Source organism: Lactuca virosa, chromosome 4 (genome assembly GCF_052849685.1).
Source record: "Lactuca virosa cultivar CGN04683 chromosome 4, Lactuca_virosa_CGN04683_v6, whole genome shotgun sequence".
Lineage (NCBI taxonomy): Eukaryota > Viridiplantae > Streptophyta > Magnoliopsida > Asterales > Asteraceae > Lactuca > Lactuca virosa.
This window is the reverse complement of record NC_136429.1, coordinates 137,329,850-137,352,305: the sequence shown is the minus strand read 5'-3', so window position 1 is coordinate 137,352,305 and position 22,456 is coordinate 137,329,850. Positions and strand designations below refer to the sequence as shown.

The following is a 22,456-nucleotide window of genomic DNA, read 5'->3' as shown; positions in this document are numbered from 1 at the left end:
AAAGTTACTGACAAGAAACTTCTTGCTAGAAGCATCTTCAGCCATGTATTTGGATTCAAGAGAATCCCAAAGTTCTTTTGCAGATTCGAAATTTTGATAGATATCAAAAAGAGAGTCAGACATACCATTGAGAATATGACCACGACATATGTAATCATCATTTTCCCACTTTGATCTCCTTCTTGTTGCCTCCAAAGGTTCATCTTCAACAAATTCTGGTAAGACTGGCATGGGTGTACTCAGAACATACACCACTTTCAGAGTGGTAAGGAGAAAGTGCATCTTCTTCTGCCATCTACGAAAATCTTGCCCTTCAAACTTGTTCAATTTGTTAAACTTGCTTGTCATATCCTTCACAGAATCACCACTTGCCATGATTACAGAAAACTTCAATTTTTGTTAGAAAATAAGGGATGAATAGATTGCTTGGATTCTCTGAAAGTCGTGATTCACTATCAAATTGAAGTATTTCGATGGTACAGATCGAACACTCAATTGGATGAAATTCAAATAATGAAATCTGAGAATGTATGTGAAAATGGTCTTCAAGATGTACCAGAAAAATGACCAAAAACGGATATATCATTCCTGTCTGAAAACTGTCAATAGACAGTTACAAACTGTCATAAAACTACCAAACCTGTCATTAAACGGATCTCAGGGAAAAAGGGTCAACTTTCTAAAATTGGATTTTTGAAAGCTCTGAAAATTGTCAATAGACAGCTCGATCCCAGCCAGGGGCTCTGCCCCTTGGACCCCGTCAGGGGCTGCCGCCCCTGGGACCCCGCTCCCAGGGGCGCTGCCCCCGGACCCCCGTTCGTTTAGGGGCTTCGCCCCTAAATAACAAAGTACTTTGAATCTTGAAAAACTTGAACAAGTGTACACTACTACACCATCCTAACTTTTTCAATATTCAACAAGATCACTTTTGGTCAACAAATTTAATCCTATTACACTTAAATAATATTGATAATATAAAATCACCAACAATTTTTGTGATTATATATTCTATCTGTTTTTTCTTTTATTTATATAATCAAAGACCACATAAAGAAGAATCTTTGTTTTCCGACTTTCTCCACTAAATTATGCATCATAAGCATCAACGTAAAAAGGAATCAAATATATATATATATATATATATATATATATATATATATATATATATATATATATATATATATATATATATATATATAGCTTAGTGGATTAAATCTTGTTGGAGCTCTTTAGATAGAAAGAAACTAAGACATATTTAAACTTCAACATACCCCATATCATATTGATTATGTATTTATATTTCTATCTTGAAATTTGCCATCATGTAATCATGTTACTATTTTGTCCCATAATTACATGTTTTATGACAGTGACAACCATAACAACATCCTTAACGAAAATGACCTCCATAATTATATAATTTTATGAAAATGACCACCATATGCATACAAAACTTCAAAAACAAAAACATCTTCAACCGAAGAGACTCGAAGGTACGTAGTATACAACCTCAAAATCACTACCATCTACACACAAAACAAACAAAACAACATTCAGCCCTAATTTCACCTCCTCCCATATATAATCCAACACCTTACAAATGAAACAATCCACAAACACAAAACCCATTCATTTTCATTCCTCAAAAAAAAACCTCAACTCAAACAAAGAAAATGGACACACCAAAACAAAGATCGAGAAAATGTCTCAAAATATGTTGCGGCTTAACGGTTGCACTAATCGTCATTTTCATCATTGTTTCTACCATCTTGTATTTCACAGTCTTAAAACCGAAAGACCCACGAATCACTGCCCACCCGACAAAACTTGAAAACGTGCAATTCCAACTCATACCAAATGTAAGCATAAATGCAACCCTAGTTTTAACATTAACGATTGATAACCGTAATTATGGAGGGTTTAAGTTCAAGGACTCCATTGCAAATGTTTATTACCGAGGAATGTTAATAGCTGAGGTCCCCGTTGAGCATGCACAAGTTCCAGCTCGTGGTAGTTTTACCTTGACTACCTCTGCAAATATTACAGGGGGTAAATTGGCGACAGATCCTAATTTTTACAGTGATATAGGTTCTGGTTGGCTTAATTTTACCTCGACTTCAACAATGCATGGAAAGGTAACTCTTTTAAAGATAGTTGGGGTTAAAGCTAAAGTTGATAATTTGTGTGATATCTCTGTCGACATTTTGAAGCTAGAAGTTGATCCCAAATGCCATTCCAAAGTAGAATTCTAAGATTCGATTGAAATTTCTGTTGATGTTTATATATGTATATATTTCCTTTGTATTAAGTGAATGTATATTGTTTTGTTTTAAGTTGATAAAGTAAAATCAGAATTCAGAAAAGATACAAGTAGCATCGATAAAATACATTGAAAGACAATAAAAGTTGTGGCATTATCAGTATCATATGCATCATTGCAAAGTTACAACAGGAAGAAGGCAATGTTTGAACCTCAAAACTGCGAATAATTAATAGGCTACTACATGATGAAGATAGGTAATTCCACAGCCAATTTGTGGCTTAAGCGCATAAATGATGAAAAAAAGGTCTCTTTCTCCATTACTAATTATTAACTGCTTTAAAATAATTACTCATTTTCTTGAACCACAGAAGGAGATGTCACCGGTTGTAGGTTTGGGAATTTTGGAGGCAAACTGAAAACAGGCTCCCCACCTGCGTTTCCCTTACATGACATTGCCAGTGAGTACCCTAAAGCTCTTGCTACTGGAACAGCTACCGCATTTCCAACTTGAATGTACCTGTTAAATATACAAGTTTATCAGAAAACAGCAATCTACATTTTTTTTTACAATTTACAATTAAAACAGAGTTTATTTCTTACCTTTCTTTGATGGGGCCCAGAAGCTTATAGTAATCAGGGAAACCTTGAAGTCTAGCATTCTCACGAATAGTCAGCACTCTATCTTGAAGAGGGTGAAGGATTGCCTGGAAAAAACATATCCAAGTCAGCTATACGTAAATGACATATTTAGTCCCTCAACTTACATTGTTTTGAATATGAAGATGGTTTTTAGTTTGTATAGTTTTTTTACCTGGTTGTGAGGCTCTGCTCTTGTGACAACTGTTGGTACAGTTTCATCCCACCATAGTCGCCCAAAGGGTCTGTATGTATTTTCATGAAATTATAAATAAATTCATATAAATAAATAAAAAACTAAGCATGTACAACACTTACTTTTGTGATCGACCATCGACAAAAGTCATAGCGTAATCGGGAACCTGTCATTACACAAAAAAAAAAAAAAAAAATTACTAGTGAACAAAAAAGAGCATGTATATGAGAATGAAGACACCTACCAATGGCTTTCCAGAAGGTAAGTAGACTCTTTCGACATCAGGATCCCATTCAACATGATTATCAGCTTTAACCCTAACACCTTTCAAATCCCGGAAATTTGCACCCTTCAAACACAAATTAAAAAATTAAAAATTACAATGTCATTGCCACGTCATATAAAAAAAACAAGAGTAGAATAAGAATGAGAATGTAAGGCAGACCTTTTTCTTAGGGATTTGGCAGACACGTTGGTAATCATCGTCATTTAGCTTCAGTGGACGATGATCATATAAAAGATGATCTGAAGCTTCTTTACCAGATGCTACAAACCCAGGCATATCTAGATTACAGTTTTTAATAAACATCAAAAAAATAAGAAATGGAGAAATTAAACTAAAAATCTAAAACAAATATGAAGCAACTAGAGTGAAAAGTAAGTTTGACTCACCGGTCTTTTTGAGACTAATGAACTTTTGGAATTCCGTTTTGGGTTTTCCCCCGTAGGGCATTTCGTCTCTTGTCTCGTCATTTGGTACCTAACAAATTTAAATTTAATACGTTGATTCTCATCCTTAAAATAAATAAATAAATAAAGATGGGAATAAGATTGGATGTTATACTTACAGGAGGAAGATCAGAAATGGCGTCACCCAGGTAGAGTTCTTTCTCTAATTCAACTTTAAGACCCTCGTCATGAACAACAGTATTCGACTGCGCCCATCAAAAGTAAAATAGCTCAAAAAAGGGTTAACTTTTACTTATTTCTTATTTAATTTAATTTGAAATTTGAAATTCCTTTTATGGTACGAGAAACAATACCTCAAATTCCAATGGAGACACTCCCCTTGTGACAACGTTATGAGTGGGTAAAGGGTACTGCGGTAATTTCTGCAAAATCAAAAACAAATTGTTTTTTATTTATCACTCAGACAGTTAGACCGGTTTAAGAATAAGGATAGGATTTAGGGTTTATTTACCTCACTAGGCCGGGCACCCCACATGAACATACGTCTGCGGAACTGTGGAAGTCCGTAAGAACCGGCAACCATTAAACCGACCCGGGCTTGATAGTTCATGGACACGAGCCGGCCCAAAGCATATCGGCCCAGAAACCCTTTAGCGAACTTGACGATATCCACCACGTTTTCCATTAATGCAAATCTTGGCTTTAGATACTCTACGATGTCCATGTAGACAACAAGTTGTTTGTTTTTTTCGTCTTCTAGAGGTTTGTCTTTGTTCCTAAAACGGTTGAATCCACTTATCCCTTGACATGGAGGGCCACCTGTGATGACGTCAACATCCCCCTACAAAAGTTGATGAATTTGTTATTCAATTACCTTAATTCAATAATATGTCAAATGGAAAAGTGTAATTTTCAGAAAAAAGAAGCATGTAATGTGAACTTACAGGCAAAGGCAAAAGCTTTGATTTGAAACCATCAACAACAAACTCCTTTATCTTGTCATGACAATCACTGATTCAAATAAATCAAACGTAAGTAAAATTATGGAATGATAACATTAAGTGAAGGGGGAAAAAATCAACTATAATTCCATACCTTAAGCCCTCTATCGGCTCCCAGGTGTCTTCTTCAGGCCCATAACCCTTCCACCGGATCTAGTCAAAAAATTAATATTATATCAAAAACTGAAATTACCAAAATACCCTTGGCTCATCTGTTTCTGGAAATGATAATGTTTGTATAAGGGAATAGCTAAGATACCTTAAGGTAAACCCCAGGCTTCTTTAACTCCTTTGGATCACCATAGCATATAGACAAAATCTGCTCGACCTCAAAAATTTCCACATTATCTACATCAACATCATCTTCTTCTTCTTCATCATCTTCTTCAATGACTGCAGGTTCTTCTTTCTGTTGAGATTCACCACCTCCAACTAAGGAATAAGACTGGCAAAGCTTCTCCCACTCTTTCAGCAATTGCAGAAAATCTTCTGCTGATTCATTCCTCACCTCTGTCTCTGGATGGTTCAGCTTCAAGCTTTGACATGCATATTGATTCAAATCAACAGCCCACCTCTGCATTTACAATTTAAAATAAAATCAAGAGTTATGTATCATGAAGCTAAAAGGTAAGCACTTGAAGTTGAACCATTTTGTTAAAACATACAGTGACAAGGTTAACATCAGCCATATTAGCACCCAAACAAAGTCCTGTAGACATAGCCCCACATCCTGAGTAAAGATCTAGCATTCTCATCTCTGATCTTTTGTTGTTTTGACTTTGGGATTCTTCATTAACAGCTCCATTAACATCAGACTCAGATGAAATGGTTGAATCAGACTCATTTCCATCTGCTTCAGCATCTGCAGTTTGTTGTTAAAGTGTATTCAAAGATTAATCACTTGCTAGAATTATAGTTTAAATGATAAAATATATACATCATTCAGTTTGATATAAGAAAATGTACCAGGTGGCAAATTCTGATAAGTTGAATAAGGCACCAAGTATGACATGTCATAGTAGTAGTCTCCATCACCAAGTTTTGCTTGCTTTTCACTGACATCAGCCTAAAAAACAACCAAAATTACACATAAGATAAAATATAATAACTAAATGCAAGAACTAACTACTTTTATTACATTGTTTCTTATGAAATCTAACATTTTTTTTCTTAATAGAACCAATACTATAGCAACATCATCCATATAGAAAGAAACTTTTACTATTAAAATTGGGTATGTTTTTCTAAATATAATGTTATAATAAAAAAACTGAAAATTGCAATGCTACAATGATAAAAAATGAAAATATGCTGTCATTTCTTACATCTAAAGGCACCCGGACTATTTTAAGCTTTTGCAAGAGGCAATCAAGAGGATTGTCATCCCTGATTTCAGAAAGGAAGACACGCTTATCATCAATAAGGTTTGAACAAGCTTGAATAATCTGAAAAAGGTAAAAAAGAAAAGTCAATGTTAGGGGGAAAAGACATTAAACTATCAAATAATTAAGTCAAGAGGCATAGTTTAGTGAAGCTTACTGTATCTTTAGCCCTGTAGAACCATTGAGCACTAAAATATGATGTTCCATCCACTCCTTCAAACATCTCTACAACTCTACAGATGTAACTGTCTTCACCCTCGCCAGCCTGTTTAAAAAAGCAAATAATCATACTTAGATAAACTTTAGTTAATTAAATGTGGAAAAAAACATGGATTTATCACTTTTAACTTTTTAAGTGAGAAATCAAACAGTATATGTCACTCTTGAAAACAACTTAGTAGTAGAGAAATAGGTACCTGGACATAACCATCGTCTCCAAGCTTGAACAGCACACGGCCATCAACAAGTGCTTCAGTAAAGTGTCTTTTAGCTTGCATAAGCTCTTTTGGTGGCTCCACCCTATAATTTGGCAAACAATTTATTTATCCACTTCACAAGAACAAGACTTGAAGTTTGTCTTTTTACTACTTTAATTAATAGAATAATGATCTTACCCTTTTGGGGTTTCCAAGCTCTCTGTCTTTCCAGCTTTCTGTAATTCCAGCAAAATAATTAAATATGTGATAAAATCTAGGTGTAGTAATCTACCAAACTTAAACATATAAAAGACGCTTTGAGACACAAATTGATATAATCTAACCATTTGAAGAGTACGACTATAATTCATAGCTCGGCATGGTTGATAACTAATTAAGCACATTTTACAGCAATCAAATTTGTTACTAGTGAGCATTGAAATCCATAAAAGGCATCACAGAACTTCTTTTGCAATGTTTACAGTTATAGATGTATAGTAAGCATCGTAAAGTAAATTTCATATAGTATTAAGAGTTTGTCTACTAAAACAAAAATATGCTAGATGCCTACACTTTTTGAGCAACTATAGCCTCTGTCAGATGATTTGCACGTATGAAATCTCAGCTAAAACCCTATTCACATCGATTAAAGGTATTCCACCGTTAATAGTTGATTAAGTACCCTAATATTTAATCTACATTCCACACTCCACACAAACAAAACCAAATTGTTGGTACGCCAAGTTAAAAGTCAAGCTGAGTCAAAGAAACCCTCACATTTTTTTGCAGGTACCGAAGAGGCCATCGTTGTCGAGCTTCTTCGGCAGGAACCGGATCTCCAACAAATCGACTCTCCTCCGCATCCTCTACCTCGTCCTTCACCTTCTCCTTCGCCTTCGCCCTCATCTTTGGCTTCTCCGACTTTCCGTCGGAGCTTTTCGCCGGAGATACCAGATCGGGAACAGCAGAAACTTCCTCATCCTCTTCCTTCTTTTCTTCTATCTTGGGCCGTTTCTCCGAAGAAACCAATGCATCGTCCTTGGAGGCAGATGACGACCTTCTCTTTGCCCTTGGCATTTTCAGACGGCGATGAGAGAGAAAGCGAGGGAAGAGTGCGGCGGAGAGACTATGTAATTAGAGCGCGTGTAGAGAGAGAGGGTCGCGAGGGTTTATAAGGGGGGCGTTTTGGGCGGGAAGTAAAAAGTGTGTTCCGCGTCTGAGGCTTAATTGGATTTGAATGGTGATTTTAGATCTGGAGGGAAAATTCTGAACGTTGCAAATTATTAAATCAATAAAAAAATATTGTATTAGATTCTTTTTTCAAATAAACGCCTCCAAGAAATATATATATATATATATATATATATATATATATATATATATATAATTAAATAAAAATATATCATAAGTGATAATAGAGTTTTCAAGTCATATAAATTAATAAATTATATTAACTGATTATGAAAAATATAGTAACAAATTAATTCACATTGACTAACCCATTTTATATATATATATATATATATATATATATATATATAATTAAATAAAAATATATCATAAGTGATAATAGAGTTTTCAAGTCATATAAATTAATAAATTATATTAACTGATTATGAAAAATATAGTAACAAATTAATTCACATTGACTAACCCATTTTGATTTGAAGTAAAAAGACAAAATGTCTAATCTCATTTATTATTTTTCAATAAATAATTAAAAATTTGTCAAATTATCTAAATCGTCACTTTTTTTTATGAATGGTAATGATTGGTCATAGAAAATGTCATCAAAACTACGTTGTTTTTTGTGATTATAGTAGATGACCAACTTTTTTTTTTGCATATGCTAGTTGCAACATCTACGAAAGTGTTGGCTACCGTAGAGTAGATGTATACAAATTTTATTTTCGTATTTGTCCTTCATTTTACAAAAAAAAAGGGACAAAAATTCACAAATAGACCTTATGGTTAAAGTTTTTCCATTGAAATGGTCTTTATGAATTTTTTTTTTTTGCATCAATGGTCCCTTTCGACAAAAGTTGTCAGGCCAATGGTCCTTCAGTGATGTACTGTTTCTGGTACGCGTCTTGTTATGACTTTAATTCGCTTAATTCGCTAAAAATTTGAAATTTGTCTGGAGAGTGCGGGGCACCCATTTAATGTATGAGGTGCGCCCAGGCCCATGTGTTGTTCTTTTTTTAGGGTTTGCGGGTTATTTAATGGACATTACCCCTAGGGTTTTGTCGTTCTTAGCCTATATCAATCTTTGAATGAATCTTGAGAAACCTTAGCCTTCCTTTTAGGATTTTGAGTTTATCTTCTCTCCTTTCATCCATTTTAATGTGTTTTTAGTGGTTTTATAGTGAAGTGTTCTTGAAAGATTAGTAATGAGAGTTTTGCAACTGAAGAGAACAATCCTTATTCATCTTTTGGACCTTTGTAAGTCATAAAGATCCAAGATTTATTGTTTTTCATCTTTAGATCTAAGAGATATCAGTGTTTTGGTCCATTTTAATGAAGTTTTGGTCCCTTTGTGACTTGATCTTTAGAGCTTGGAAAACTCCAATGTCGTAGAAACATGTTTACTTCAAATATGACCTTTTTGAAGGAACTTTAAGTGCATGTCTGTGCTCTCTTTGCTCCATGCATGTATAAAGATGCATTCTTGGACATTTTATGGACAGGGTTTTATATCTTTCTTATTTGGGGACGTTTTAATGGATAAAGTTCGAAACTTTATCCATTTAGACATCTTAAAGATTCAGATATGAGAGTTGGAGTCCTTGAGTTAAGGGATTAAATCGAAAAAAACATTGGAATCATATATGGACGTGACGCATCTTACAGGGGACACGAAGCTTCTCAGGTTATATGTGGCGCTTATGAATGTTAGATTGTATCGCGAACAGTCTATATTTTTCTGGATGTTGGGCGCCCTGTCTAGGCTTTGGGCGGCTCTAACTTTTGAGAAATCGACTTTTTTTTACCTTTTTTACCTTTTGACCAAGTTTGACTTTAGATCAAACTTTAAGATTTAAGTGGTGGACTAAGGTTTGACCTTTATTTGGTGTTTAGGTGGTTCGTGAGACCGACCTTGTAGAGATTCATATGTAATTGTGATTATTCTGATAGATGGGTTTTCTTAATATACTATTGAAAGGTCTAGTATGTTCAAGAGTCATATTAAAGTGATATTGCTAAATAACATATGATACTAATGGGTCACACTAACAACAACTTGATACAATTGATTATTTATTAGAAATTGATTTTTAATAAATATTCAATAAAACTTTTATAATTAAATTGGAAATTATTTGTTTCATGGAAATAATAATTTTCATTAGCAAGTAACATCGTATTATTTCATATGGTATGAATTAATAAGTCATGCACAACTTTTTTGGACTAGTTGAAAACCTTTTGTCTTTACTCAAAAGACAAAGTTTATATTTTATAAACCTTGAGTTTATAAAATTTAAACTAACTTTCTTCTTCTTTATGCAATTTTCGAGATTTGCATAAAAAAAAAAAGAAATGTATGACTTGTTTAATCATGCTTTAAAGGCATGAGAGACATGCTTATGACAATGGGGACAAGTTTGCTTAAAGTGCTAAGAACTAATGGTTAATACATTCACTTTTTGCATATAAATATGAGGCTTGCACTTTGGCTAGTGATCATCCTTCTTCCTTTTTAACAATGGCCGTAAGTTCCTCTTCTCCCTCTCATTCTCTCTTAAATAGAGTTAAGTACACTTGAAGTCACTTGCATTTTAAAGCTTTCTTTAAGTTTATATTGGTTATGAACTTAAAGCTTAAGAGTTTAAGAGTTTTGGACTAGCATCTACATCAAGTTGAGTCATTGTTGGTGTCTCAAAGGTTTCACACTCTTCATCAACTTTCAAGCCTCCCAAGAGGACCCAAAGAACTACAAAGGTTGTTATTTCTTCACATCTTCTTTCGTTGGTGTTTAAATCTTTTTATAGATTGCAAGAAGATCCTTGGTGGGTATAAAATGTTTATGTTATTTCAAAAATTAAAGTCTTCCATTGCCATATTTTTTAAGTTTATGAAACTATTTTTGAACTAAAACCCAACAATTGGTATCAGAGGTTAAAATATATAAGTAATAAAATGAGGTTTTATTAAATATATAAAAGGTTAAAATGCACTCAACATTAATACTTGTTATTAAAATTGAAATGCGTCAAATTATTTAAAAACTAGTTTTTTTATAGAACCTTTAAAAATGATTTTCTTTTGAAATTTGATACCATGGTTTATTATATGCATGTAATAACCATGATATCATATGTTTTTAAACTATCATTATAAAACATATAAAGACCATTTTTACAAACCTCAAATCTATGCAATCCTTTTGAAAAACACATGCACGTCTCTTGTATGCATTAGTAGGATAAATGATACCTAACCGCTTAGTGTTGTCTTTTGATGGTCGGGGTGTATTTGCGATTTCTATAACCAAGTTATAGGCCGATTACACAAAATTTTCAAATTGGACGATTTGATCGGAAATCTTTTGTGATAAAGGATACCTAAGCAAGAGAGTTCTGAGGCATAGATGGGATCAAACATGTCTAATTAAATTTGTTATTAGCGATCCCATAAATATAGGAATCATATAGTAAGATATAATTGATAATCGATATCTACCGAGTTGAATTCAAATTGATGTGATAAAGGACACCTAACCATTTATTTGTTTTGCAACTTGGATCCTAGACTTTGATAATTAAAGTTTTTGGAAACTAAAAGGGTATTAATTATTAAAGATTAAATATTGAAAATACTAAATGAATTTTGTTAAAATTTTATAGTTATAGAATTCATTCTCATTATCATGAATTGTCATTTTATTTAATGACTTAATGAAACGATAACATTTACTAGATACAACTTCAATGAATGGGTTCATGTCTTAAGAGACAATCTCGTAAGATATGAAATTGTATACACTTAAAGGTCCTAGTCCTAAACTATTTGCTTTAAGCAATTAAACCTGAACATGATACATAGTAAAGGCATCACTGTGATGCTTAAGATGCTTCTAACATCAAGTTAGGAATAGTTACTCATGAATTCTAGAAAGTCTTGGATAATTTAAACATATATATGATGATATAACATGTCAAGCAATATTCCAATAAATACGGTGATATTTTATTTAAAGCTAGTTTAAACATTGGAATAATGCAAGACTAAAAGAGTAACCCGGTGTGATCTAAGAGGCCCGTGTTTTATGGACTGGACACCTTTAAGCCCAATAAATCTACTAAAGCCCATATAGTTGTATCTGCTTTTTTATGTGAAGAAACTGGACACTGGAATAGGATTTACTCCTCTTATTTGGAAAGAAAGTCTGGAAGAGACTAATATTTCTAATATATTCTATATATAACTCATACTTTTCATATAACACTTAGGTACTTGGTACGTAAATGTTAATCTAATACTTGTAAATGGCTTGCAAATATTTATTGAAGAGTAACCAAGCTGAGCACAATCAAGTTGGAACTACACTACAATAGTTTAGTTTATTATTTATGTTTAGAACATAAATTACTTGTAATGTAAAGCAATATTTGTTTTGGAACAAAGTATGTTTTAATTTAGCATGTCGAAATTTATGTCTCGGTTATTTTATTCAAATGTTTGATAATTTACTCAATCGTTTTTCATAACGATAATATTCATAATCTGAAATGATTAACTTCTATTTATGATACTAGATCTCTTAATATAATTATGAAGTAAATATCAACATTTTATAAATAAAATTAAGTTCTATATGCAAACACTTTTGACTTAAACTTGTTTTAAATCAAACTCATATTTTACATTGTTATCTTTATTATATAAATGACATTCACATATTCTAACTTCAAGAAATGGATATTTGAATGCAAATAATGTAGTTTATTTGACATATGTGAACCTTATTTATATGTAAAGGATTCCTAATGATATTTCACTAAGGTGTAGAGAAATTAATTAATGAACTATACAATTTGGTGTATGACTTCCTTTCTAATGAATGTCTGAGATTAAGCACAATATACCAAATCAAATTTATCAACAACTATAGTAGTTTTAATTATATTTTACGTGGTAAAGCATAATTGTGAAATTTTTGTTGAAGATTTCAAAAGTTGAGATGCAAACCGGTAAGAACCATCTAAGGCTTTAATGATAATAAATGATGAATTAAATCGTACTTGGTATGATTAACTTTCTAATCCGTAGAAATATCCTCATTTAATCTTTTTTGGGACAATACTTCAATCACTATTAGTTGTATCTTGATACAAATAACAACTAATTAGTAGATTAAACATTTTATAATATTTAGTATGGAAGGGCTCCATCTTCATATTACTTAATGTTTTATGGATTTGAAGTTGATGTTAGATTAAAGCTTCTAAACCCAAAATCTACTAAATACATATTTGTATAATACTCTAAGTGTGGCTTAGATTATTATATGCAAACCCGCCAAGAATAAGTCTTCTTATTCTTGTGAAAGCTAAGTTAGTAGAAAGCAAGTTTCTAATGAAAAAGTAAGTGGTAGGTAAATGGAACTTGAAGCAGCTCAAGAACCATAACCTTATGTAGTAATAGTTGGCACTAATTTTAACAAGGATTTTTAAACTTGAATAATAGTTATTCACAAACACAAATTGTTCGCATTAATGGTAAAACTCATATATGAATCGAGAAATGTGGAATCTCTCATTGATGAGCTTTTATTGATGGTTTCTGGAAAATCCATCAAATACCAAAATGTCATGTCAGATCTCGAATATGATGAATGACTTAGAGTCAAGAACATGATATGCAATCCATGTATGAGAATCAAGTATGGGCTTGATTAAAATTTGTCCCTATAGCAAGGCTATAAGGAGTAAATAATTATTCTAGAAATAATAAATTACATGGATAACCATACACATTTAAAGTAAGACTTGTAGTAAAAGGATTATCCCATACTCATGACATTGACTATGGTCCTCATCATACTCATGACATTGACTGTGATCAAACCTTTTTCACAAGTAGCTATGACTAGATTAATAAGGATATTGTTTACTATAAATTCATATTCTTAATATGAGATATAGTAAATAGATTTCAAGAAATACCGCTTTTCTTAATAGACATCTACTAGAAGATATCTATATAGATTAGCCTGGAGGTTTTCTTAATCTAAGTTATCATAACAAAATGTGTAGAGCTTGAGATCCACTTGTGGATATAAAGCAAACATCTCAATGTTGCAATCATCATTGTAATATAAAACCACAAGGTATGTTTTTATATCAAACTGAATAGAACATGTGTGTTTACTAAGAACTAGTGGGAGCATAGTGAAATTCCTAATCTTGTATGAATGAGACATACTTAATCATTTGAAATCACATTCTGACTAAGCAAGGTCGTATTCACCTTAACTCGAAAAGTGTTTCTAAAATGAAAGACTTAGAAAGTAAAATACACATTATTGGAATGTAAAATCTATAAGGGATAGATAAAAGGAATGTTAAAAGTTGCAAGTCCTTATACATATATTGGCAATATCTTGAAAGGGATCAAGACACAAGATTCTTTTGGAGAATTCTTGACATTGTCACATGGCATCATTTTGAGTTAGCCTCAAAAGTACATAACTCATAGGCTTAAATTAGATGAAATGATTTACATTCTATTTGCTTGGCAAATGAATTCATCATTTACGCCATTTTATGCATAGGACATGGTATTTGATCATGTTGTAAGCATATCATCGGATACCAATTGAATACATGGTTAAGTCACTAGATGACTATGAAACATTCTAAGAGTAATTAAGAAGAACTAAGATAATGTATATGAGATAATTAGTTTAGAAATTATCTTTATGGAAAGAGCTACACAAGATGTTAATTTATAAACAAATATAAATAATTATGAATTATAATTGGATTTTGACTTCATTATGGAATGAAGGGTAAGTTTTGTTGGAATAAGGTCCAAGAAAAACATACTGACACAATCTACTACAAAATAAGAATACACTACTTTAGAAGTTGAATCCAAATATGATTGGATGAATGAGATCATTGAAAAACTATGTTGATTTATGTCATTCACGGATCACATAGGAATTTTTGTGACTTCGAGAGTACATTTAATCAAGCTAAGAGACTCTATGTCACGAAAGAAAACCAATCATATTCTCCAAGATATTTGACTATACTTAGAATAAAGTTAAGTACGGGGATGATAGTATTCACAAAATTCACACAATTTTAATTTTGTCAGACCCATTGATAAAGTCATTATTTTGAGCTAAGTATGAATTGTCACACTTCAGCTATAAGACTTTATTATTCTAAAAATGGTTTTTTGATTTGGATTTAGTATTTGGATATTGGAACATTATAACAACAACTATTGGATAATGTTATGATATATTGGGATATAGTCATCACATTAATACTTGTTGTGTTCTATATTAACATGTTTAATCCAAGAATAATATTATTATTTTAAAAGTTCACAGTCGGTTGTAATCGTGGGAGCAATTATGAAGTAAGACTAATATGAATTGGATTGTTTGACTCTCACTAGATGAAAGTAAGCAAGTGGTTGTAACCAAGTTTCATAGGTATTTGTCAGAGAACTAGTATTGAACTGACCCGCATCAAGATCATCTCATGGATCGTTGTCATGAATGATACTTGATTAAAAAGTACTATCTTTGTATCCTTACCACCCGAGATACATAATGGGACTTGAGTGTAGGGAGTACTATGCTTCGATATGGTCAAATGTTGTTCCTTGACCGGGCAATTATAAAAGCCATTTTTAGGTATGGTGTGAACTATGCAAGAAGCTTATGTAGTCAAGATGGGATTTGTTCCTCTTATGTGTTGAGAGTTAGACATCTAAGACACCTTACTAAAAGTTGAACAGCTAATGAGATTGATCACGATCCGAATCTCATGTTCAACATGATGTCTGTATCAAAGGGATGACTGATAAACTTACCTTATACACCAATTGTAGCTTTGAGCTTTTTGGGAATTGGGCTTTGATAGAATGGCACAAACAGTCGTATGGTCTTAGGGGCAGTGAAATGTCGTTAGACGTTCACCAATGTTTATATCAGTCAAATATGAGTCTTGCGCAAGTTGGAGATTGAAAGGTCTAGTATGCTCAAGATTCATATTAAAGTGATATTGCTAAACAACATATGATACTAATGGGTCACACTAATAACAACTTGATACAATTGATGATTTATTAGAAATCGATTTTAATAAATATTCAATAAATGTAACGCCTGGTTCCTGTTATGTATTTAAAATCATAATTTATTCACTTTTGTAGAGAAACTCGACGAGTCGGGAGCCCCAGACTCGTCGTGTAGAGATGATTTGGGACGCGGGTTAAGAATTCTACTCGACAAGTTGGGAGGCCTCAACTCGACGAGTAGGCTGGCAGAAATGAAACCCTAATTTCGGGGTTTTGCACCCTATTTAAACACCTTAACCTCAATGTGGTGTCCTCATCTCCAGCCTCCACTATCCAAAACCCTAATATTGAAACCCCACGACATTCTTGGTGATTGTAAGCTAATCTCGTGCATTCTTGGTGAGTTTGAAGAAGAGGAAGCTTGAAGGAGGAGCAAGAACGTGTGGAAGGAGAGTATATCCAGAAGTTGGGCTTCATTTCTGATTCATCTGAGGTATAAAGCTTCAACCTTGTCCATGACATGCTTAGTTCTAGTTTTAGGATGCTTTCTTTCATTTTTTGGTCCAAGTATATTGGTTGTTGGGATCCGGACATCCCAAGTGAAAAACACTTCAGATCTAAGGCCTTGAGGGGTTTTCGTGGCATAAAAGTGCCAACTTTATGACCATGGTCCATGGAAGTACCATGCAACCTTTAGACCATCATTTTGGTCTTTTGAAGCTCTAATGGCCATTAATGAGGATAAAGTTTAAGACTTTAGATGATCATTTAGTCCCTAGAGTTCAGATCTATGACCTCATGGTCTATCTTCTAGTTTTAGTTGGCTTTGGACCAAGACCTTGAACTTTTTGGGTTAGGGTAAGAGCTTATTTCTTCTAGAGTAGGTTTTTATGGGTAAAGTTGGAAACTTTACCCTCCTAGATGTATTTTCAGCCCAAATCTGGAATATAGGACTTGGATTTGAAGAATAATGGCTGCATGGATTAATAAGGGTTAGCAGACTAAAGAACTCGACGAGCTGAATTGAAGTGTCCAGATTATGTTAATAGGGAAGAACTCGACGAGTTGGATCGCGAAATCACGATTATGTGGTTCTCAGAAACTCGGCGAGTCGAAGGGGAAACTCGACGAGTTGAGTCAACTTGGAGCGTTAACTTTGACTTTGACGTTGACTTTGACTATGACCATAGTTGACCCTAAGGATGCTATGAGTATGAATTGCTATCTAAGAGATTGCTCTGTTTAGGGGTTTGAGTAGAGCTAATTCCGGAGCAGAAACATTTCAGCTAGCACCCGACATTTGAGGTGAGTTTTCCTCCTGTAGGAACGGGTCGAAGGCACCAATATCGGCCCGTATGTATGATTGTATGTTCCGGGTTTCGATCCGATGTCGGGCGGTGCACGAGGAATGATTATATGTTTTCCAGACTACGGTTCGATGTCGAGTAATGCCTGAGGAATGTTTGTATCCTTGATGTCTTCGTGATTCTTGCATGTGTCTGTGTTATATGTTTTCCGTACTAAGGTTCGATGTCGGGCGGTGCCCGATGAATGTTTATATGCTTTTCGGATTTCGATCCGATGTCGGGCGGCACCCGATGAACGTTTGTATACTCATGTTATGTGATTATTATATGTGCATTGATGATATGTTTATATGAATGCCGAGCTCAGCTCGATGCCAGGCGGGGCCCAATGCCGAACACTGTCCGATAGGGGTGCAAACAAGCCGAGCCAAGCCTGGCCAGGATCGGCTCGAGCTCGTTTAAGTTTTACGAGGCTCGAGCTCGAGCTCGGCTCGATTCGAGCTTTCTTTTACTGAGCTCGGCTCAAGCTCGTTAAGAATTATACAAGCACAGCTCGAGCTTGGGCTCGGCTCGTTTTTCGTTTGATGTGCCTAAATAAGATTAAGCTTGGCTCAAGCTCGTTAAGAAGCTCGTTTACTAATACCCGAAATCCATAATTTCCCAAATATGTTTTTTATTTTAATTTATGAAAATAATAATAAATTATATTATATAAAGGCTCGTTTAGGCTCGCGAGCCTAATCGAGCTTAGTGACATAGGCTCGAGCTCGAGCTCGTTTAATAAACAAGCTTAATATTAAGCTCGAGCTCGGCTCGGGCTCGTTTAAAACCGGTTTTGAGTCGAGCTTTTAACGAGTCGATCCCGAGTAGCTCGCGAGTAGCTTGGCTTGTTTGCACCCCTACTGTCCGATACCGGGCGGGGCCCGATGTCGGACATGATTCGATGCTGGGCGGGGGCCTGATGAAGGGGCGGGGCCCACGATATGTTTATATGTGATTATGTAATTATGTGTATGGTATGTGGTAGCTTGGGGAAACTCACTAATCTTCGTGCTTACAGTTTTCAGTTTTGGTTTCAGGTTGTAACATCTCAAAATTCAAGGCCAAAAATTTCATTTTTAGATAAATTATTATAAAACCAACAATATAAGAAAACATCCATAATATCATGTCATGTCAAAACCAAAGTAGAAATAATCAAAACATGTTATCATAAAACAACATCAGAGTGCAATCCCAAAGATCTCATGTGCGGAAAACCATTGTGTGATGCGTTGCGATCGAACCGACTCCTTTCCTTTAAAAATGTGTACCTGAAACCAAAACTGTAAACCGTAAGCACGAAGCTTAGTGAGTTCCCCCATCATACCACATACCATACAATCAAATAGCATACATACTGCCGGACAAATATGGGGAGCCCGACCTACCCGGTCCGACCATTCTGGGGTGCCGACATACCCGTGTCAAGCCATTCTGGGGTGCTGACCTACCCGTGTCAAGCCATTATGGGGTGCTGACCTACCCGTCGGTCCTAACAACCGAACTTCGGGGACTATTTCACCCCCTACTACTACTACCACACATATCATAACATAATCATATTGTCAGGCATATCTGGGGTGCCCGACCTACCCTTCGGTCCTTACGACCGAGACACGAGGACTATTTCACCTCCTACTACTACCACATCATATCATAGCATAAACATATTGTCAGGCATATCTGGGGTGCCCGACCTACCCTTCGGTCCTAACGACCGAACTTGGGGACTATTCTCCCCCTACTACCATTATCACATATAACATATCATGCTAGCACATAAACATATCAGGTAGTAGCAAACTTAGATGAATATCACAAAGACAATCATCTAACATACAACTCCTACTGGTGGGCCGACATTGTGGCCATAGAACCACCGCTACTAGAAGGTAACTCACCTCACACTGCTGAAGTCCCGTAGACACAATCCCACACTGCTGAAGTCCCGCAGACTCAACCCCAGCTGTTGGATGACAGATTCCCGAACTGTCAACACCAAAATAACACCCAATTAATAATTGGGTCCCAACACATAACCAATAGTACATTCTTTGGATAATTACTACATTACCCCCAAGCTTGGCTCATTCAAGCCCAAGGCCCAATCCATAGGCCAAAGTCAATTAGGAATCAAAACCCAACACATGGCCCAATTTTCCAAATTGGGCCCAGGCATATACATGGTCTTATTCTAAGGCCCAACATCATATAATCATTAAGGCCCAAACTATGGCCCATCTATGGCCCAATTTTCCAAATTGGGCCTAAACCCTTTACATGGGCCTTACCCTAGGCCCATTAAATTATTCTAGTCCAAGATTATTCTTGGATGGCCCACTAATAATTCAATTACCAAATACCAATGGAAAGGCCCAACTTAAGGCCCAAGTGAAATTAGGGTTTCACATAAAATGATGATTAGGGTTAAGCTTCCTACTTAACCCATTAAGGACTTAATCCATTTAGTCCCACATAACCTTAGGTTAATTTGCAATGATTATTAATTATTAATTTAAGTTCATTAAACAATTCTCATGCGGTCCCGATAACCCCAAATTATGGTTTTATGGCTTTAGGGTTTTCTAAACCCTAATTAGGGTTTCCAACCCATATTAGCCAAATAGGCCCATTAGCTAGATCCTTAATCCCATTACTGTTTTCTTTAGGTCAATTAGGGTCAATTAGACCCATTAGGGTTTTCACTAAGCCCATTAGGCTTCATTGGGCCCGTTAGGCTTACAAGGCCCATTAGGGTTTCGAGCACCCCAAACGAATCAAACTCGACTAGGCAAGCACACTACCACCCGACACGGCGGCCGGTGGCGGCAGCCACCACCTAACGGTGGCGGTGACGAATTTTCTTCACTATTCCGATTAATACAAAATTACAACAAAATAACCAAACCGCACACACACACTACGCTACACACACCAACATATCTAGTGGCAGCAAGCGGCTGTTGATGGTGGCAGCCACCACCTCACGGTGGTGGTGGCTGATCTCGTGGATTCCAGCCAAACCGACACCACTTTCATGAAATAACAAACACCCACATGCTATCCTTCTTGCAACGAGTCCAGCCACCCTCCTGGTGGCGGTTGGCGACGGTAGCAACACCCTAGCGGCAGCAGCGACGTAACCCATCTCCGGTCTTCGACTGTTTCTTCCCTCGACAGAAAGCCACACACAACAGCCTTGCTCGGAAAACAAACTCAACACCCACCTGTGGTGGGTGACGATGGCAGCAGCAACTCATGAAGGCGGTAACAACTCTTCCGGCGGCTGAAACGGCGTCACTCGAACATGATAGCCCTTCGGGGTGGCGACCAATGAACGGAACCACGGAGACAACCCATACGGCGGCGCGAACTGTAGCGGCGGCAACAGATGAAGGAATTACCGCCGACAGTTATTGTCCTCATCGGCGAAGAAGTAGCAGCGGTGCACCGTCTCGCCGACATCAACAGTTGGCGGTGGATGCTTTAGTGGTCGGAGATAGCAGCGACGCCGGAGATTGAAGAGGTGAATGGTGGCGGCTGGAGGGAGGTATAAGGTTGGAGGGTGACGGCCGCATAAAATGGTCAACAGGGTTAGGGTTTGTTCCCTATATACCCGACACCCTTAAACATTTTTCCATAATGCCACAATTAGTCCCTCTCTTCCAGTATCTTTTCAAACTAAGCCCAAATTGTACATTTTCTACCCCAGCTTCGGAAATCCCCTTCAAATTTGATACCTGATTTACCAAACAACCCCTAGGCCTCCAAAATCTCTTCAATGAAGTCCCAATAATTTCCATTTAGTCCCTGCCTTCCATAAAACTTACAAATTAAGTCCGTATTTTACACTTTTAACCCCCAATCTCTTAGAGTGTGACAATTAGCTCTACGAGACCATCATTTGATATATAATTATTTATTTTAGGGCTTCTATTCGTTCATTAATTTGTTTATTTATTTAATAAATAAACAGGGTGTTACACAGGTACTTCCGGTAGCAAAGAGAAGAGCTCGGGATGACTGCATTGCACACACCATGATGATTAGCCTGGGATGATTACTCTGACGTTTTTGATTTGGGAACTCTGATGATAATGTTTTGAGATACATTGGCTTATGTTTTGATACAATCTTTTGATAATTATGGTTTTATTTAATAAGTAAAAAAAATGAAATTTTTGGACTGTATTTTATGGGTGTTTCAATAAAACTCTTATAATTAAATTGGAAATTATTTGTTTCATGGAAATAATAATTTTCATTAGCAATTAACATCGTATTATTTCATATGGTATGAATTAATAAGTAATGCACAACTTTTTTGGACTAGTTGAAAACCTTTTGTCTTTTATTCAAAAGACAAAGTTTATATTTTAAAAACCTTGAGTTTATAAAATTTAAACTAACTTTCTTCTTCTTTATGCAATTTTCGAGATTTGCATAAAAAAAAGAAATGTATGACTTTTTTAATCATGCTTTAAAGGCATGAGAGACATGCTTATGACAATGGGGACAAGTTTGCTTAAAGTGCTAAGAACTAATGGTTAATACATTCACTTTTTGCATATAAATATGAGGCTTGCACTTTGGCTAGTGATCATCCTTCTTCCTTTTTAACAATTCCTCTTCTCCCTCTCATTCTCTCTTAATTAGTTAAGTACACTTGAAGTCACTTGCATTTTAAAGCTTTCTTTAAGTTCATATTGGTTATGAACTTAAAGCTTAAGGGTTTAAGAGTTTTGGACTAGCATCTACATCAAGTTGAGTCATTGTTGGTGTCTCAAAGGTTTCACACTCTTCATCAACTTTCAAGCCTCCCAAGAGGACCCAAAGAACTACAAAGGTTGTTATTTCTTCACATCTTCTTTCGTTGGTGTTTAAATCTTTTTATAGATTGCAAGAAGATCCTTGGTGGGTATAAAATGTTTATGTTATTTCAAAAATTAAAGTCTTCCATTGCCATATTTTTTAAGTTTATGAAACTATTTTTTGAACTAAAACCCAACAACTATGTGCTCGTGATACCGACCTTGCAGATATTTGTGTGCACCTTTATATGGTAATTAATCTCCTACTTGCAATTTCTTTTAGTTGTCCTATAGTGTAACTTCCTGTCATAATTTGGATTAGTAAGAGCTATATGATGAATAAGGACATACATATAATGTTGAGGTGCTTGTTGATGAGCCTGATGATGTTAACCAATTGCATGAGGATGATGTGGATGCATGTAACTAATCATATGATGATGGTGTT

General features: G+C 35.2%; 2 protein-coding genes and 1 long non-coding RNA gene across 3 annotated transcripts; 1 reads left to right on the top strand and 2 right to left on the bottom strand.

Moving 5' to 3' along the window:
* Positions 1-1,673: 1,673 nt before the first annotated feature.
* LOC145168718 (late embryogenesis abundant protein At1g64065-like) lies at positions 1,674-2,252 on the top strand. Its single transcript, XM_079087445.1, has one exon. It carries the CDS (start codon positions 1,674-1,676, stop codon positions 2,250-2,252), a length of 579 nt encoding a protein of 192 aa, XP_078943571.1.
* Positions 2,253-2,354: 102 nt separating this feature from the next.
* Positions 2,355-7,745, bottom strand: CMT3 (chromomethylase 3). Its single transcript, XM_079044344.1, has 20 exons — positions 7,362-7,745; positions 6,783-6,820; positions 6,585-6,687; positions 6,326-6,433; positions 6,112-6,231; positions 5,753-5,852; positions 5,452-5,648; positions 5,046-5,360; positions 4,881-4,939; positions 4,730-4,796; positions 4,297-4,626; positions 4,139-4,207; positions 3,944-4,030; positions 3,768-3,855; positions 3,541-3,659; positions 3,340-3,444; positions 3,218-3,261; positions 3,075-3,144; positions 2,864-2,967; positions 2,355-2,780 (listed from the first exon to the last, which is right to left on the bottom strand). Exons 1-20 carry the CDS (start codon positions 7,659-7,661, stop codon positions 2,609-2,611), a joined length of 2,595 nt encoding a protein of 864 aa, XP_078900470.1. The 5' UTR covers positions 7,662-7,745; the 3' UTR covers positions 2,355-2,608.
* A 10,575-nt stretch (positions 7,746-18,320) lies between these two features.
* Positions 18,321-20,759, bottom strand: LOC145168515 (uncharacterized). Its single transcript, XR_013741907.1, has 3 exons — positions 20,133-20,759; positions 19,099-19,186; positions 18,321-18,468 (listed from the first exon to the last, which is right to left on the bottom strand). It is a non-coding gene; the product is annotated as an uncharacterized LOC145168515 (long non-coding RNA).
* Between the last annotated feature and the right edge of the window lie 1,697 nt (positions 20,760-22,456).

Bases quoted from the DNA above. Each gene is read 5' to 3' on its own strand.
- LOC145168718 (XM_079087445.1), top strand. From the start codon at position 1,674: ATGGACACACCAAAACAAAGATCGAGAAAATGTCTCAAAATATGTTGC.
- CMT3 (XM_079044344.1), bottom strand. From the start codon at position 7,661: ATGCCAAGGGCAAAGAGAAGGTCGTCATCTGCCTCCAAGGACGATGCA. The intron at 6,821-7,361 runs GTGAGGGTTTCT...CTGGAATTACAG, and splicing joins TTCGGTACCTGCAAAAAAAT to AAAGCTGGAAAGACAGAGAG. The intron at 4,797-4,880 runs GTATGGAATTAT...TATTTGAATCAG, and splicing joins GAGCCGATAGAGGGCTTAAG to TGATTGTCATGACAAGATAA.